The sequence below is a fragment of the Octopus bimaculoides genome, chromosome 5 (genome assembly GCF_046866305.1).
Source record: "Octopus bimaculoides isolate indiv1 chromosome 5, ASM4686630v1, whole genome shotgun sequence".
NCBI classification, from domain to species: Eukaryota; Metazoa; Mollusca; class Cephalopoda; order Octopoda; family Octopodidae; genus Octopus; species Octopus bimaculoides.
In genome coordinates, this window is record NC_142932.1 from 5,436,967 (window position 1) to 5,453,238 (window position 16,272).

General features: G+C 35.0%; 1 protein-coding gene across 50 annotated transcripts in view; it reads right to left on the bottom strand.

Annotated features, from left to right (window-relative positions):
* Positions 1 to 146: 146 nt before the first annotated feature.
* Positions 147 to 16,272, bottom strand: part of LOC106882136 (uncharacterized) — a 104,425-nt gene continuing 88,299 nt past the window's right edge. For 22 of the 50 annotated variants that reach the window (XM_089351968.1, XM_052967982.2, XM_089351955.1 and 19 more), the window contains 11 exons: positions 16,129 to 16,205; positions 14,777 to 14,995; positions 14,374 to 14,442; positions 9,597 to 9,640; positions 7,909 to 8,101; positions 6,678 to 6,896; positions 6,433 to 6,517; positions 5,815 to 5,930; positions 3,943 to 4,110; positions 2,691 to 2,783; positions 147 to 2,280 (listed from right to left, as the gene is read on the bottom strand). In XM_089351968.1, coding sequence (XP_089208094.1) covers positions 2,167 to 2,280; positions 2,691 to 2,783; positions 3,943 to 4,110; positions 5,815 to 5,930; positions 6,433 to 6,517; positions 6,678 to 6,896; positions 7,909 to 8,101; positions 9,597 to 9,640; positions 14,374 to 14,442; positions 14,777 to 14,995; positions 16,129 to 16,205 — 1,397 coding nt within the window. In that variant the 3' untranslated portion in view covers positions 147 to 2,166. The remainder of the gene's footprint in view (positions 2,281 to 2,690; positions 2,784 to 3,942; positions 4,111 to 5,814; positions 5,931 to 6,432; positions 6,518 to 6,677; positions 6,897 to 7,908; positions 8,102 to 9,596; positions 9,641 to 14,373; positions 14,443 to 14,776; positions 14,996 to 16,128; positions 16,206 to 16,272) is intronic. The other 28 variants (XR_016241836.1, XR_016241834.1, XR_016241831.1 and 25 more) reach the window with 4 other exon arrangements.

A 16,272-nucleotide genomic window follows, 5' to 3' on the forward strand; every position in this document is an offset into this window, starting at 1 on the left:
CAACATTGCTGGCCCTTGTGCCAAAATTAGGAAGGATATTATATGAATAGGAAACTCATTCCAGCATAGACAGAACTTCTACATAATTATAAATGGTAATTTACAAACAAATGAAAAAAAGAACAAAAAAAAACAAGAAAAGAATATAAATATCAAAATATTTTATTAAGGCATTTCCTCTACATATGAAGTGAATGAATGAATGTAATGTAATGAAATGTATCTCTATGAAATGAAGTTGCTGCCTTCTGTAACTATATTTTGCAGAAAAATGAATGTAAGTAGCAAGATGCCAACAATAAGATTTACTAACTTGGTTGACAAAACAGTATTTCAGAAAAAGTGATGGTTGAACAAAAATAAAATTGCATAAATAATTTCAGTTCAGAAAGTTTTCAGTTAAAAAAAAAAAGAGTAATGGTAATTTTTTTTGTTTGTATTTTATGATTAAACATTTTCACTGGATTTTATAGCAAAACAAAGTTGACAGATTATAAATTACAAATCATTTTGTAAAGTTACCTATTTGTAAAATTTTCAAAATGAAATTAAAAAAAAAAAGCATAATTATAATAATGTTCAATGTTTTAAATGGCATTTTATATTTATATATGTGTGTGTGTGTTTCAATAGCCACATCTTCAATCCAAACAATATTTATTACGAGTAGCGTTTATGTTCAAAATGAATAATTAGAATACAAGACAATGAGTAAACTCATGATGAATAGTTAGTAAGCTGGTATTAACGGTTTCTTGCAGAGCTGGAGAGAGAGAGAGAGGTGGGGGGAGAGAAAGAGAGAGGACAAAGACAAACCTGAAACCGTATTATATAATGGTGTGGAATGGTTAGTTTTGGAACTAACATGAAAGATATGTAAAAAAACATGATACTTCTTTTTATCTCATTTCAAGACAAATCAAAGATGGAGAGAGAGAGAGAGAAGTGATCAGTCTCTCTCCTCATCCTTCATTTGCTAATGACTTAAACCATTGTTAAATTGCATTGTTGAACATTGTTTACAGAAAATTGTTAAACACTAACATTTCACTGTTAACCAATGTTAACATTGCACTATTAGATAACAACTGTTAAAAGTGCACCGATAAACATTAACAACAAAATTAACCATTGTTAACTGATTAATATTGATTGTTAATATTACACTGTTACTCATTATTAACAGGGCAATGTTAACCATTGTTAAAATGCTCTTTTGACAGAGGCAGGAGAGACAATTTCATAGGGAAGGGAAAATGAAATGTGATATGAGATTCCTATCTTTTTCAAGGACATTAGTGAGACATGTAGTGAACTATAATTAATGTATTGAGAGTTGATTGTCGAGAATAGATCACAGACATAATTTGCTGGGAGCTTAACTTTTACTCAACTCTATGGCGCTTGTACCAGTTAGGATATCAAAAATTCATGTGTAGGGGAAATTGAATGAAGCTGATAATAATGATTGGATTGAAGAATCAGTGTGAGTTAAAAAAGACACAACCATGAAGCAAATATATTACAAGAATAAAAATAACAGCATAACAAATTCCAACAATAAATTTCCAAACACATTGTAATGGTTTAGAAATATTAATTCAATTAAACAAGACGGAGGGAAAACAAGTGATATTTCTTTTCCCTCCTGTAAAGTGTAAACTGTAAACTGAATGTCAACATGTGGAACTGATACCATTACAAAAAGTAAAGGCTCATCCTTGAAGGCTGACCTCAAATTTAGCAGTGTACTATATATATATCTATATATATGAGACTTGTGTGGAGTTAGCGACCTGTATTACTGTACGAAGTGTACTGTAATACTAATGACTGACTATATGATACAAAAACAAACAAAGACGTCCAGAAGAGACAGACAAAGACAAAGCTAATAATTATGAAAGAAAGATTAATTAACAAGAAAAACAAACTGGTAAAGAAAATAACACGTTTACTACAAGCTGGACAAATGTTATATAAAATAAATAAACTTTTTAAAAGACAAATATTTAACAATCATAACAAGGACAATTAAAATACTTCAAGACAAAATGACAGTAGTCAGACATTAAACGAGAAATACAATTAAAAAAACACAAAATACATTAGAATCTTATCCCACCCTCCCTATTTTTGAGCTTTAAAAATAGAATATGAATATTGCTAATTTTCTGGGACTCCATGGATTCGGAATCGGTAAAGACAGGTGAATTCCAAGTTCCCATAGTTACTGCTTATTCGTACTTCTACTAATTGAGTTGGAGCTGCATCCTGTGTCTGAAATGAGAGAGAGAAAACAAAACATTTTGCTTAAATTTAAAAATTAAGATTGTAATGCAAATAATTTCTTTGCTTCAGAAAAGTGAACAATTGAAGGTGTGCAATTGACAACAAATACAATATATCAATTATATTTATTTTTTTTTAACACCATAGTAAAAAAAGTACCCATACTGGTGCTGTGTAAAAGAATCTAGCTGTAGAGACCATGCCAAAACAAACATGAAGCTCCTGTTGAACTATCCGATCCATGCCAGCATGGGAAACTTACACTCATTATAAAGTTGAAAATCTGATAAATTGGTGCGTGTGCATGTGTGCGTGCGTGTGTGTGTGTGTGAGAGAGAGAGAGAGAGAGAAGCTGAAGGAAGAGAGGAATGAATTATAAAAATTAGTTAGTTACATACTTGGACAGGAAATTGTTGCAGTGGTTTTCCATCCTCTCTGTAGGTGTAATTTCCAAGATTTATACCTTCCTGGTCATTAATGTCCTTCAGGCTCTTTAAAAAAGGGAAATAAAGGGAAAAAAAACAATAAATTTGATCTCGAATATTTTATTGAGAATAGTTGGTTGAGAATGTTAGTGGTAGAAAGTTAGTTAATAACAAAATTTAATAATTTCAAAGAAAAAAAAACAAAAAAAAAACATTCCACACAAGTGCAAGAAATAGAGTCAGTTATTTGAACTACAGTGATCAGAAGTATCAACCAATAGCTACTAAACTCTATTGAATTCAGGTGGTGGCAGTAGTGGTTATGAAGAAGATAATTGTAATGTTTATGCTTTTCTCCATGGCAAAAACTTTCTTTTTAGATAAAAGGTGAAGATGGAGTCAAGCAGGAAACTAGACATTTGGTTCCTCCTTCCCCATGTTTTTCCAGCAGACATTGATCTATAAATGTTTGGCCAGTGAATCAGCCAGCCACACTTACCTGGGAGGGCTTTGCAGGCCTTGGGAAGGTACTTTTGCAAGCTTCCCCCACACTGGTGTGACTGATGCCCAGAGTGAACATCTATCAATATCTACAGGAAAAGAAAGTATGGACAAAGAGACTAGGGGGTCTGGACTCAATGATTACAATAGAGGGAACTCTACTAAAGCACTGAAGGATGTAATGGTCTTAAACTAGACCTGTCAGGCTAACCACCTAAGGACTAGGTGGTCATGTTACACAAAGTTGTGCATCTACACATTGTCCCACAATGACTACATAGGTTAGACCTGTGTCAGTCTTAGAAAGTGTTGTGCACATATAGATGGTAAATTCCCAGCAATCTAGCACAGTTACAGAGATAGAATAAGTTCACAAAGAGAATCTATTGTATACTTAATATAATACAAGTATGCTTGTGTATTCTGGGTTAAAATCACACCAAGATTGATTGTGTCCTCTGTAAAATAAGTTCCAGAAATATTTACTGGAATAAACATAATCAACTATTTCTCTCCTAAGAATCATCATCATTTAGTGTCTGTTGTCCATGCTGGCATGGGTTGGACGGTTTGACCAGGGCTGGCAAGCTGGAGGGCTGTACCAGACCCCAGTCTGACTTGGCATGGTTTCTATGACTTGATGCTCTCCCTAACATCAACCACTCTGAGAGTGTAATGGGTGAGCATTCTGAACATTAGCAATAACAACACATGGGATACTTACATACACAGAGAAATCCTTTGGAGCACTGTCAATCTGGCCATAAGGTGCAATAGACTTTGGAATGTGTTCCATGCTAAAGGCAGTGATTCGTACTAAACGGGAAAGTTGAATAACCAAAACTCCTATACTTCCTTTGAAGGCCCAACACTCACCAGGATTAACATCAGGCTGAAATATTTGGAGATGAATAAAAATATACAGGTTATACATGCAAATGTAAACACATAAGATTTAATTTTTTTTAATAAACAATATTATAATAGGTATTTGTCGTAATCAATAACCCAACAGGGTTATTACAAGGACTTTACAATGAGTTCAATCCCTAACTGATCTGTATAAAGGGACGATGTGCCACAAACATCACACAATGTTGGATAAATTCTTTGCCATTCAAGTAGATGCTGGTGATATTGCGATTTTAATTTATTTAATGTATTTCTCTTCAAATGTTTCTCTTTCTCTCTCATATATATATATATATAAATAATAATATTAGGGACAAAATCCAAAATTACAGGTAAAAACTCAAAATCAATTTATAAAAAATTAAAATTAAATTGAGCTTTATAGATAAAATATATATAAATTATTAATTTTTCTATATGTGATAGTGAATTTTCATTGATGAGTTCTTGAAACTTGGTTATTTTCCCTAAAACTATATATATATATATATATATATATATATATATATATATATATATATATATATATATTGATAGAAATGGCAAGACAACAAAAGAATGAAAGAGACCTCAATATTATGTAAATAGAGGAATTTATCTGAAAATATATGTGAAAATTATTCGGTAGCCATGATAAAACTCTGAGTTTCGGATATTGGAGAGGAAACCCATGCCAGCATATCTTCAGTTATCGGGCCATCAATGGCCAGATAACTGAAGAGATGGCGGCGTGGGTTTCCACCCCAACATCCGAAACTCAGAGTTTTATCATGGCTACCGAATAATTGTCACATATTATATTTGCATATATATATATATATATATATATATATATATATATAGATATATATATATATATATATATATATATATTGTACTGTGTATGTTTAGAAATTATTATTGTGCATATAAGTGGTTGTGTTTTTCAATATAATCCACTGGAACACATTCCTTCGTTAATGAAGATCAATGGAAAATTTAACTTTCTGTTATAGTCAGATTTTCAAGAACACAATACTTCCATAATGCAGGGGATTCTTGTACATATTTGTTACGTGTAAATACATGTATGTGGATAATGTTGAGATCAGATATCAAAATGATGAACCCTGTTGATGAGATAATGCAAAACCAAGAGAAGTAGCATTCTGCAGTTCTGCAGATCCATCCTGTACACATTGGCACGAAAAAGCATCACACACTGAAGCAGCCATTAAAATGAAATTGTGAATTAATTTGTTGTTATTTAATTTCATACTCTGTTAAAAAAAATGTTAAGATGTCCCAGCAATTGAGAATCCTTTGCATTTGATGGTGATGAGGTGTAAAGACATCAATGTAAACTTCATGAAGTGTGTTAGGGCCAAAGAACTGGGCAAAACCCAACTTACTCATTGGTACATTCATGCAGGGATTTGGACTGGTTTGCATATTTAAAAAACAAGAGAATATTGACTCAAACTGTTCTGCTGAATGGTAACTGTTTCTAACCCCCCGCCATCCCACGTGCCAGTGACAGCATAGAAACCATGGAACAGCTAGCTTGCAGTTTATTGCCATTGCATTATTAGTAAAAGCATGTAGAAGTTCTCGGAAGAAAATCAGACTTTATTCTTCATTGGCATTTGTACTGCCAGGTATTGTTAATTTTAGAGAATTGCAATTGTTTGCTAAAACAACATACCTGGATGGCTGTCCTCGGAGAATTAGACTTATAGAAGAGAGGAATTCCAAACATGCTAACGAGTGCTGTTTTCTTGGCATAAGTTTCTGAACATCTGGTGCTTATCACACTGCCACCTGAATAAAATAAAATTTACATAAGATACAGTGATCAGATGGATGGATATTGCTTCAAAAAAAAAAAAGATTCTTTTCCTCATTTATACTAGTAATTTCTTTCAGGTTTCCTATATTTATTTAACTGTGTAACATCATAGTTAGAGAAATGACTGCTTCCTACAGTTGGATAGTTTATTTTAGATAATAAAACTCAGCAACTTATCAAAGTCATAAAAATGTTAGCAGGCAGACTATCTTGTATACAATGTTACACAGTGTTAAGTACCTTGAACACAAATACTCAGCACAGTGCTTTGGACACAGATGCCTAGCATAGTGTTTCAGATGCAATGCCCTGTACTATGTCACAGACAGAAAAACCCGAGTCAGTGTTTCAGACACAAATGCCTTATGCAGAGTGCTTCTTGTACAACACCTCTGACCCAAAGGCCCAGTACGATAATCCAGACATACAATAAACATTATAACTCAGATAACAAAATTAATGAAGCAAACTTACCTCCTGATTCTAAGGCATAGTCAGCCAAACCAGTTTTATCAGCGCTAAATTTCACCAGTGCTTCATCAACCAATGACCGAACAAACTGAAAAAGACAAAATAAAACAATTTTCCCTTTAGAAAGCCAGAAATGGACCCCCTACAAAAAAAAAAAAAAGTAGATTAAAATTTTCTTTGATGTGATACAGGAAGGTCCATTTTGTGGATTAACTTAACTGGCCGCAGTTAACTAAACTCCTACTCACCGATGCAGTAATTCCAGAAGTGACTCCACCAAGATATAACGTTTTATTCACTTGCTCTTTGGCCAACATATCATTCAGTTTTGCAGTCAAGGTTTCAGTAAGACTACCAAGCTGACTTTTAAGTTCAGATCGACTGATGTAGTTATTGTGCAGCCAAGCTGTTAAGATTTGGTAGTTAGATGATCCAGACTGGGCTCCATCTTCATCATTGCCAAGAGTCTTTACAGAATGAATGGGTAAAAAGAAAAGAAATGAATATTTAATAAGTGGATATATTGATAGTGAATAATAATAATTAATTCTAATTTAGGCATGAGGTCTGTAACTTCAAAACAGGATAGGGCTAGTTAGGACAAGTGTGATAAACTTCAAATAAACTTGTCAGCAGTTTATCTTTATACTCAATGATTTATGCTACTTAAAAGATACCAATAATGTCAACAAAGCAGAAGACAGGTATGAAGTTAAAGGGTAACACAGTAATAATATAGGAATTCCGTTGAAAACCACTCAAACCTCTTGGAGGGTGGTGGTGATGGTGGTAATGGGAGGTAATGAAAACAATCAAAGAAACATAAATGTTGCATACTTATTGAGTTGAAAGTATTGTTTATGTATTCAGTATATTCTATTATAGCTATGAATTGAATAATGTCTTGTGAGTGACTGTAGTAGATGGAAATTGTGTGGAAGTCTTTTGTATAAACACACAGACAGAAACATATATGTGTGTGCACAAATGTGCATCAAGGTTGATATCCTACAACTTTGCTTAAGCAAAACTGTGAATGATATTTACATTCCTTGTTAAGATCAGGACTAGTTGCTCTGCACTTTCAATGAACCAGGGAATGAAATGTACCCTCACTTGAACAACAGATAAAGAAGAGCACCTAGCTGTAGAATCCTTGATCAAACAACATTCCTGTCAAAATTTTTGCTAGTATGGAAAAAGAATGTTAAACAAATAAATAAAAAGGTAAATATTTTATTACTTACATATAATCACTAACATTATTTGTACTTTGAAATAAATTCATCATTGAGCTATTTTGAAAATAATTCACAGACATGTAATTGTTTGATAATTGACAGAACTGAAATGACTATGTCAAAAAGATGACAATAAGGACAAAGGAACTGGTAACTAAGACCACAGTAAGTGTAAGACATAAAAAAGTACATCAAAATGGCGATAATGACGATGACAATATAAAAATCTTTGATTTACCTTCACTAGGGCTGCATAAACCTCTTCTCTGACTGCAGACTGGAAAGCAGTGGCATTTTTACAACAATTTTTGAATAAATTCAAATAGGTGGACTGGAAGTCTTTTAGCTGGCCTAATTCAAACATTACATTGTTAAGGACAGTATTGAGTTTGTTAAGTTTGACTTTGCTTTCCTCAGTGCTTGCATCATTACTGAAATAAAAATAAAATAATACTACTAACAATAATGGTTCTAAGATAGTCACATAGCTAGATTTGGAAGAGGGTTTTGGTGATTAAATCAAAGCCAGCAATTGATTAGTACATTATTTAATCAGTTAACTTCCAGAAAGATGAGGTAAAGTTGACCAAAATAAGATTCGAAAACCATTACATTCATGTGTCATGAGTGATATCATCCAGTTACTATTGTTTGTGCTAAGGGTTATGATCCAGTCTAGGAAAGATATTAAACTCAAGACATTAAACTGGATCTGGTGGTGAAGCTCCAGTTTTGGGAGTAATGAGTTACTCCTCAAGGCTCATTATGCCCAAGTCTGTTCTGGTCCAGAATGGTAGTACCTATCAAAAGCCTCAGTTGTGAGCCGAACAGAAGATGGCCCTGTGGCTCAGGCAGACAAGACTCAGAGGAGGTTTGGCAACTAGACATAGGTCACACAGGTACACCGGTGTGTGGACATCACATGAAGCAATCTCACAAGAGTTAAATAAACCTTGTACCTCAAGAGTAAACTTGGGAGAGCAAGCAATAAGAGTAAATTGTAAAGTGGCAGAAGGTAACAGGGAACTACTGTCGTATCTTTCTCAAGAAAAATTTCTGGAATGATTCTGTACACACTATAATCCAGTGTTCTGTTGTTTAGCTTCAGGTCAGCCCCGATGAAGCTAGACAAGTAATCAAACTAATGTTCAACCCAACTTTTTTCTTTCCAAACAATGTATCTATACATTATCCACTGCCCTTCCTTTTAGAAAACAGGAGAGTGTAATTAAAGAGAGATTTCACTGCTATTTCTCACAGGTTGAGTGTGGTCACAAGATTTCCCTAGCTGGCTCATGTAGTATTTTGCTTTGTAGAATACAGAATAACAGTCAAAGCATGTGACAACTAATTAGTTATCCAATCTAATGTTGAAAAGCTAATGTTAGCCACAACTAAAATGGCTTGGAGGAATTCAGCCGGCAAAGGAACTTATGCATCATAGTCATTTAAAATATAAGAAGCAGCACAAAAAAAACCCTATACTCTACAAAATTTAATAAGTCTCCAGTGAAGATATTATAATCAAGTAAACGGGAAATACCAACAAGGTTATAGTAATTTTGATTTATATGGATTAGGGAAAATTCCTCTGTCTGTGTGTGTGAGAGAGGAAGGAAAGAAAAAGTTGAATTGATTTTAGTATGTCACCAGTTTTATTCGTCTTTTAGAAGATAGAATTAGTGCAACTTCTAAATTTTCAATAAGCTCTCTCTGAAAAATAAGCCTGTTTGAGCAACGAACAAGAACAGGAGCAGCATACATGCCCACAGAAACATTTCATATTTAATTGTTTCTATTGCTATCATCCCATACCCTAGTGAAAAAATCAGAGCAACATCGATATCAACTGATGGGAGATTATCTCCACAGATAATGATTTATAATAAAAAAAGTATAGATAAAAGTTTAGAAAATGATTCTTACCTTTCTAGGCCTGACTTCAATGTTTGTAATTCTAAGCCTAATAACTGAAATAAAGAAAAAAAAAAGGTCAACTATAGCAGAAAATCTGTTTAGATAAAACCGATGCTTTAACACAAATACTTAATATTTTTCCAGTTAATATTTGTTATATAACATATGTCTGACATATTCCTTGTTAAAAAATAATTAACTTCCAGAAAAGGCTGTAAAATGAAATCTTCACTAAAGGTACACAAAATTTTAAGCAATTTATCCTTTCAAAGAGGTCTTTGCATTCAAATTTCACTTTTAAAGATTGATAATAAAATTCTTTTATTCTTTTATTTGTTTCAGTCATTTGACTGCGGCCATGCTGGAGTACTGCCTTTAGTCAAGCAAATCGCGCCCCAGGACTTATTCTTTGTAAGCCTAGTACTTATTCTATCGGTCTCTCTTGCCGAACTGTTAAGTGACGGAGACGTAAACACACCAGCATCGGTTGTCAAGCGATATTGGGGGGAGGCAAACACAAACGCATACATACATGTATATATATATACATATATATACACAATGGGCTTCTTTCAGTTTCCGTCTACCAAATCCACTCACAAGGCTTTGGTCGGCCTGAGGCTATAGTAGTAGACACTTGCCCAAGGTGCCATGCAGTGGGACAGAACCCAGAACCATGTGGTTGGTAAGTAAGCAACTTACCACACAGCCATGAGTATTTTACTTTTGAAATTGCTAGGTTGCTGAAAGAAAGCCAATTTCTCCAAAAGTTAACAATATTAAGGAAAAAAAAACAAACAACTAAGAACATCAGTTTCCAACACCAATTGAAAGATTTGTTTTGCATTTCCTTCTCAAATGAAGAGATGGCTTTAAAACATCAAATTCTTCATCCCTCCATAGGAGTCTTGAAAATATACTTTTACTTCTTATATCTTTAGAAATATGCAAGCAACAATCTGGAGTATAAATCAAAGTCAACAAAATCAATTGTGCAAAATCAACTTGTAAAATTTGTACACAGTTGTGGTATGGAGTCAGTTAAGTAAAGCATATCATCAAAACCTCTTCAGCTTATTAGTTCTGTGCATATTTTATCCATCTTGGATTCATGTTTATAAAATTTCCAATAAAATAAATTTTAAAGTTTATAACAAAAAACAAATATCTTACCATTTTTTTTTTTATCATGGGCTACAAATATTTAAAGAAAAAATCCATAACACCAATGAAAGCAAAATAAGATGCTGTGTGATCTTAAGCAAGCAAATTAAGAGGAAATTGTGAACAGTTAAAATTTAGAAGGCAAAGATATGCATGGATGGTTCACTAGATATATATAAAATAAAATTCTGTTAGGAGACAATTTTGGAGGTGATGTTAGTGATAGCACGGTGGTTTAGAAAACTGCTTCCCAGGTTTTTTCAGAATGAAAATTAATTATTATTCATTATATGAAAAGACAAATACAATATGTATGCAGGACACTTTAGATACAAATAATTACAGAGGCATCAAGCTGTTAGATCAGGTTATGAAAGTTACAGAGAGGGTCATAGCCCAACTAATTAGGGAGCGAATCAATTTAGATGAGATGCAGTTTGGGTTCAAGCCAGGTAAAAGCACTACTGATGCCTTATTTCTAGTGAGACAGCTGCAGGAGAAATACCTAGCTAAGGATAAACCTCTGTACCTGGCTTTCGTTGACATGGAGAAAGCCTTCGACAGGGTCCCTCGATCCCTTATCTGGTGGTCAATGAGGAAACTTGGGATAGAAGAATGGTTAGTGAGAGCTGTGCGAGCCATGTACAGAGATGCTGCCAGTAAGGTGAGGGTTGGAAATGAGTACAGCAATGAATTCCGGGTAGAGGTAGGGGTCCACCAAGGTTCCGTCCTCAGCCCCCTCTTATTTATCATAGTCCTCCAGGCAATCACAGAGGAGTTCAAGACAGGTTGCCCCTGGGAGCTCCTCTATGCTGATGACCTTGCCCTAATTGCGGAGTCACTATCAGAACTAGAGGAGAAGTTTCAGGTGTGGAAGCAAGGTCTAGAATTGAAGGGCCTTAGAGTCAACCTAGCTAAAACCAAAATCCTAATAAGTAGGAAGGTAGATAAAACACAAACCCCTTCAGGTAGATGGCCCTGCTCAGTATGTAGAAAAGGAGTAGGTAGTAACTCTATAAGATGTACCCGGTGCAAGCTATGGACACATAAGAGGTGCAGCAACATCAAAGGCAGGTTAACTAGCAAGTTAGTTTTTGTTTGTGGCAGATGTTCAGGTGCAATAAAGACTGCAAACAAACAGGAAACAACTTCTATCTCATTCCAGGGTGAAAAACTAGAGGTAGTCGATAGCTTCCGCTATCTGGGCGACCAAGATAGTGTAGCTGCTAGAATAAGAATAGCCTGGGCAAAGTTTAGAGAGTTCTTACCCCTGCTGGCGACAAAGGGACTCTCACTCAGAGTAAAAGGCAGACTGTATGACGCATGCGTACGAACAGCCATGCTACATGGCAGTGAAACATGGGCTGTAACTGCTGAGGACATACGTAAGCTCGCAAGGAATGAAGCCAGTATGCTCCGTTGGATGTGTAATGTCAATGTGAATACCCGTCAGAGTGTAAGTATCTTGAGAGAAAAGCTGAACATTAGAAGCATCAGTTGTGGTGTGCAAGAGAGACGATTGAGCTGGTATGGACATGTGGTGAGAATGGATGAGGATAGCTGCATGAAAAAGTGCCACACCCTAACAGTTGAGGGAACCCGTGGAAGAGGTAGGCCCAGGAAGACCTGGGCTGAGGTGGTGAGGCAAGACCTTCGTACATTGGGCCTCACCGAGGCGATGACTACTGACCGAGACCTTTGGAAATGTGCTGTGCGTGAGAAGACCCGGCAAGCCAAGTAAGATCGTTGCCAGTTCCCCTGGACTGGCTCTTGTGCGGGTGGCACATGAGATGCACCATTTTGAGCGTGGCCGTTGCCAGTACCGCCTGACTGGCTCCTGTAGGATTTTCGAGTGAGATCGTTGCCAGTGCCCCTGGATTGGTTTGTGCGGGTGGCACATAAAAGACACCATTTCGAGTGTGGCCGTTTTCGTGCGAGTGACACGTAAAAGCACCCACTACACTCTCTGAGTGGTTGGCGTTAGGAAGGGCATCCAGCTGTAGAAACTGTCAAATTTAGATTGGAGCCTGGTATTGCCATCCGGTTTCACCAGTCCTCAGTCAAATCATCCAACCCATACTAGCATGGAAGGCGGACGTTAAACGATGATGATGATGATGATGATGATGAAATATGCAGCGGCATGACTGTGAAAACATAGATATTAACCCTTTCGCATTCAGATTCCTCTGTCAAATGTAATGCTTATTCATTCACATTATTTTGAATTAGTTATGCATTATCGTGTTGCTTCGAGAATTTGATGATGTGACTGTTTATTTTTAGAATGACATTTGTATGGTAGGTGTGAGAGGCTGGATCTGGCCAGTTTGAACTTAAAACAGGTAGAATATTTTGAGCTGATATGGCCAGCTTAAATGCTAAAGGGTTAAAGTTAGAGAGCCTAAGCAATTTTAGAGAAATGAACAAGGCCCACTGAGCAGTGCATTATGAGACATGTTTAACTTTTTGCGGCTATATTTCTCAAGTGCAAAAAGAAAAGAAAAAAAGCAAAGAAACAAAATAACCCACTGTTCATTATTTTTTCAATATATATAATTTTGAAAATATAAACAACTAGCATTTTAAGCTGCTGTGCCATTTAAAACCTAACAAAAGATTCTTAAATAAAATTAGGATGGAAGATTTAAATTTTTAAATTGAAGTTTGAACATTTTGAAAAAGGGCAGTTTTGTATCACAGAAGCGAGAAAAGCTTGAAAGGAGTTGGTATCAAAAGGGTTTAAACAAGTATTGATGATAAAAAGGAGAAAGAAAAAGAAGCAACTAAATATTAAAAGCAATAGTTGATGTAGGCAAAGTGCAAATACATGAAACATGGTAGCAGAAAGATGAATGCAGTAAAGACTAAGGAAAAATTTGATGTGGTTGCAAGCTTAGATCTCACGACAAAACTACTCACTTAATATGTCATCATTTTTATAATCACTTTTCCCATTCTAATAAGGGTTAGACAAGATGTTTTGAAACAGTGGTATTCAGCCAGATAACGTTTCTGTTTCCAACTCTTACTTGTCTTTCAAGTAAAGTACTTTTTAATCCATTGATCTTCACATGTCAACATCACTGAGACCACCAAATCATGGGATGTATTGTGAGACATTAAGATAACTATCACCCAAATGATGCTAATGCAAAAACATGGAAACAAACACTCCTGCATGCACACATGATGCACTTTCAGACCATTTCCATCAACCAATTTTAGCCACAAGACACTGGCCAGCTACAATAGAAGGCACTTGCAGAAGCTGCTATGCATTGGGATGGAACCTGACGCCATATGGTTACAAAACAAACTTTGCAACCACACAGCCATATCTGTGCCTGTAGCTGACCTGCTACAAGCATGGGCAGCTATTTATCTATGTAGCTAGCAAGCTGTCTGTCTATATGTAAATAAATACACACATATGTGAAAGAGAGAGAGAGAGAAGGAGGAGGAGTGAGTGAAATGAGGAGGAGAAAAGGCAAAGGAGAATGAAAAGTTGAGGAAGGTGATGGAAAACAAAAGCAGTCTAGGGAATAGTAGAAACATCTGCAGGTAAGCTCAGGAGTTTATAGCCTCAAAAGCATGCAAATAACATAAAATATTCTAATACCTTAGCTTCAGCAATAAGAGGTGCAATTCTTTCATCCATAGTCTGAGCTTGGTTGAGTTTTAATTGTTCCTGGAAATTAACACGGATAACGAAATGTGTAAAAAAAAAAAAATCATAAAGGCAAATTGACTTTTGCACTTTTGTTTTGCCTTTATTTGTTATTATCCAGAAAGAAAATCTTGATAAAGCTTTGTTAAATCAAGGTAACTGTTGAAAAGGTTAAATTAAAAGTCAAACCTTTCGTTTTTATCGTTACTAATTATTTAATTTGTAAAAGTTCATTACACCATTTATGAAGGTGGGATCAAACAAAACTACAAGTTGCAAGTTAATTAATAAAAAACAAATAACATTTTTAATTTTAAAAGATATATCCTTTAATGTTTGAAAAAAAATTTATCACCATTTCAGCAGTTGTTTTCAATTTCTGTTCGTGAAGATCACCAGATAAGCCTGATAATTTGCCTGAGAGGAGTTCTTTGACTATCAGTTCAACATCAGCACGAGTTAGTTGACTTTTTTGCTTATCCTGTGTAGTTTGCAGCTGTACCATCAATTCACTGATCCGCCGTTCAAGGGACAGGTTTGTTGTACTAACTGCTAATGGAGTTATAGTTTGCTGCTAAAGAAGAAAATGTCAAATGATAACTTCAATTAGTGACACAATAAATAAGGGTAAGATTACATTTTGCAGGTTGAAGATAATATCTGATGACCTCATAGATAAAGTAATTTTCTATTGCTTTCTCAATCACTCTCTGTTCTTTTCAGTCTCATTATACTATGCCACTAGCATCACTAAGAACGACAGGAGACCTGCCCTTCTCTCATCCCTATCACTCTTACTGTCACTTGTATTGAGGCATATATTTAGGGGACCTCATAAGATAAACATATAACCCACATACTCTCTCTCTCTCCCCCTGGTCATTTAATAGCAACGTTTATCATTCACCCTCACCATGTATCCACTTCTTGCTATCCATCACGCTCTCTCTCCTCTCAAATGCTGATGCCATGATAAAATGCATCTAGTATATCCTGCTGAGTATGGAATTGAGGTCCCTTTAATCTTGCTGAAGATATGACCTGGGCTGATGCAGCTGGATGCCAGTATTGTCAGAATACAAAGACCCAGAACAAATACCACAAAGCCCCTTGCTTAACTCTGTAACAGATCTGTTAAATCAATACCCTGAATTGGTACTTTCTATTAATTCCAAAAGAATGTAAAGCAAATATGACCGTGGCAGGATTTGAATTCAGGGCAGAGTGAGTTAGAAAAAAATATTACAAAATTCTGATGATTTTCAGCCTATGGCTCACTAGAACATTTAAAATATAGTTATTAAATAATATTCCTTGTATGAAAATACTAAAAGATTTAATAATCTGAGCTTTCTATAATATTTTGAATATATTATAGTAATTACTGATAAAGTTGTTTAATGGTAGCATTTCTGCTACCGTTTCAACCTCTGTACTGGTCAATATAGCAATGTCTATGTATTTTTACAATGGTAGAGTTTATAGGTCAGTAAAACCAATTTCAATACATATCCAGTATTTTTTTTTTGACCAATCCAGTGAAATAAAAATTTATTGCTGTAATGTAGCAGCCCTTAATAAAATGAAATGTACAAAAACATAAATACTGCCCAACCCATACCAGCATGGAAAACGGACATTAAATGATGATAAATAAATGAAAAAAATAAAGGAAATACAAATTCAAAAGAGATCAATTTTCCTTACTTCTGATTTATTACTCAAAAGTGGCAGGATGAAGAAGCGATTGATGAAGTAGGTGGAATTTTTTTCAGCAACTCCAGCTGAAATAAGAAAAAAAAAAAAAAAAAAAAAAAAAAGAATTGAGGTACAAGGTTACAAATTTAGGAA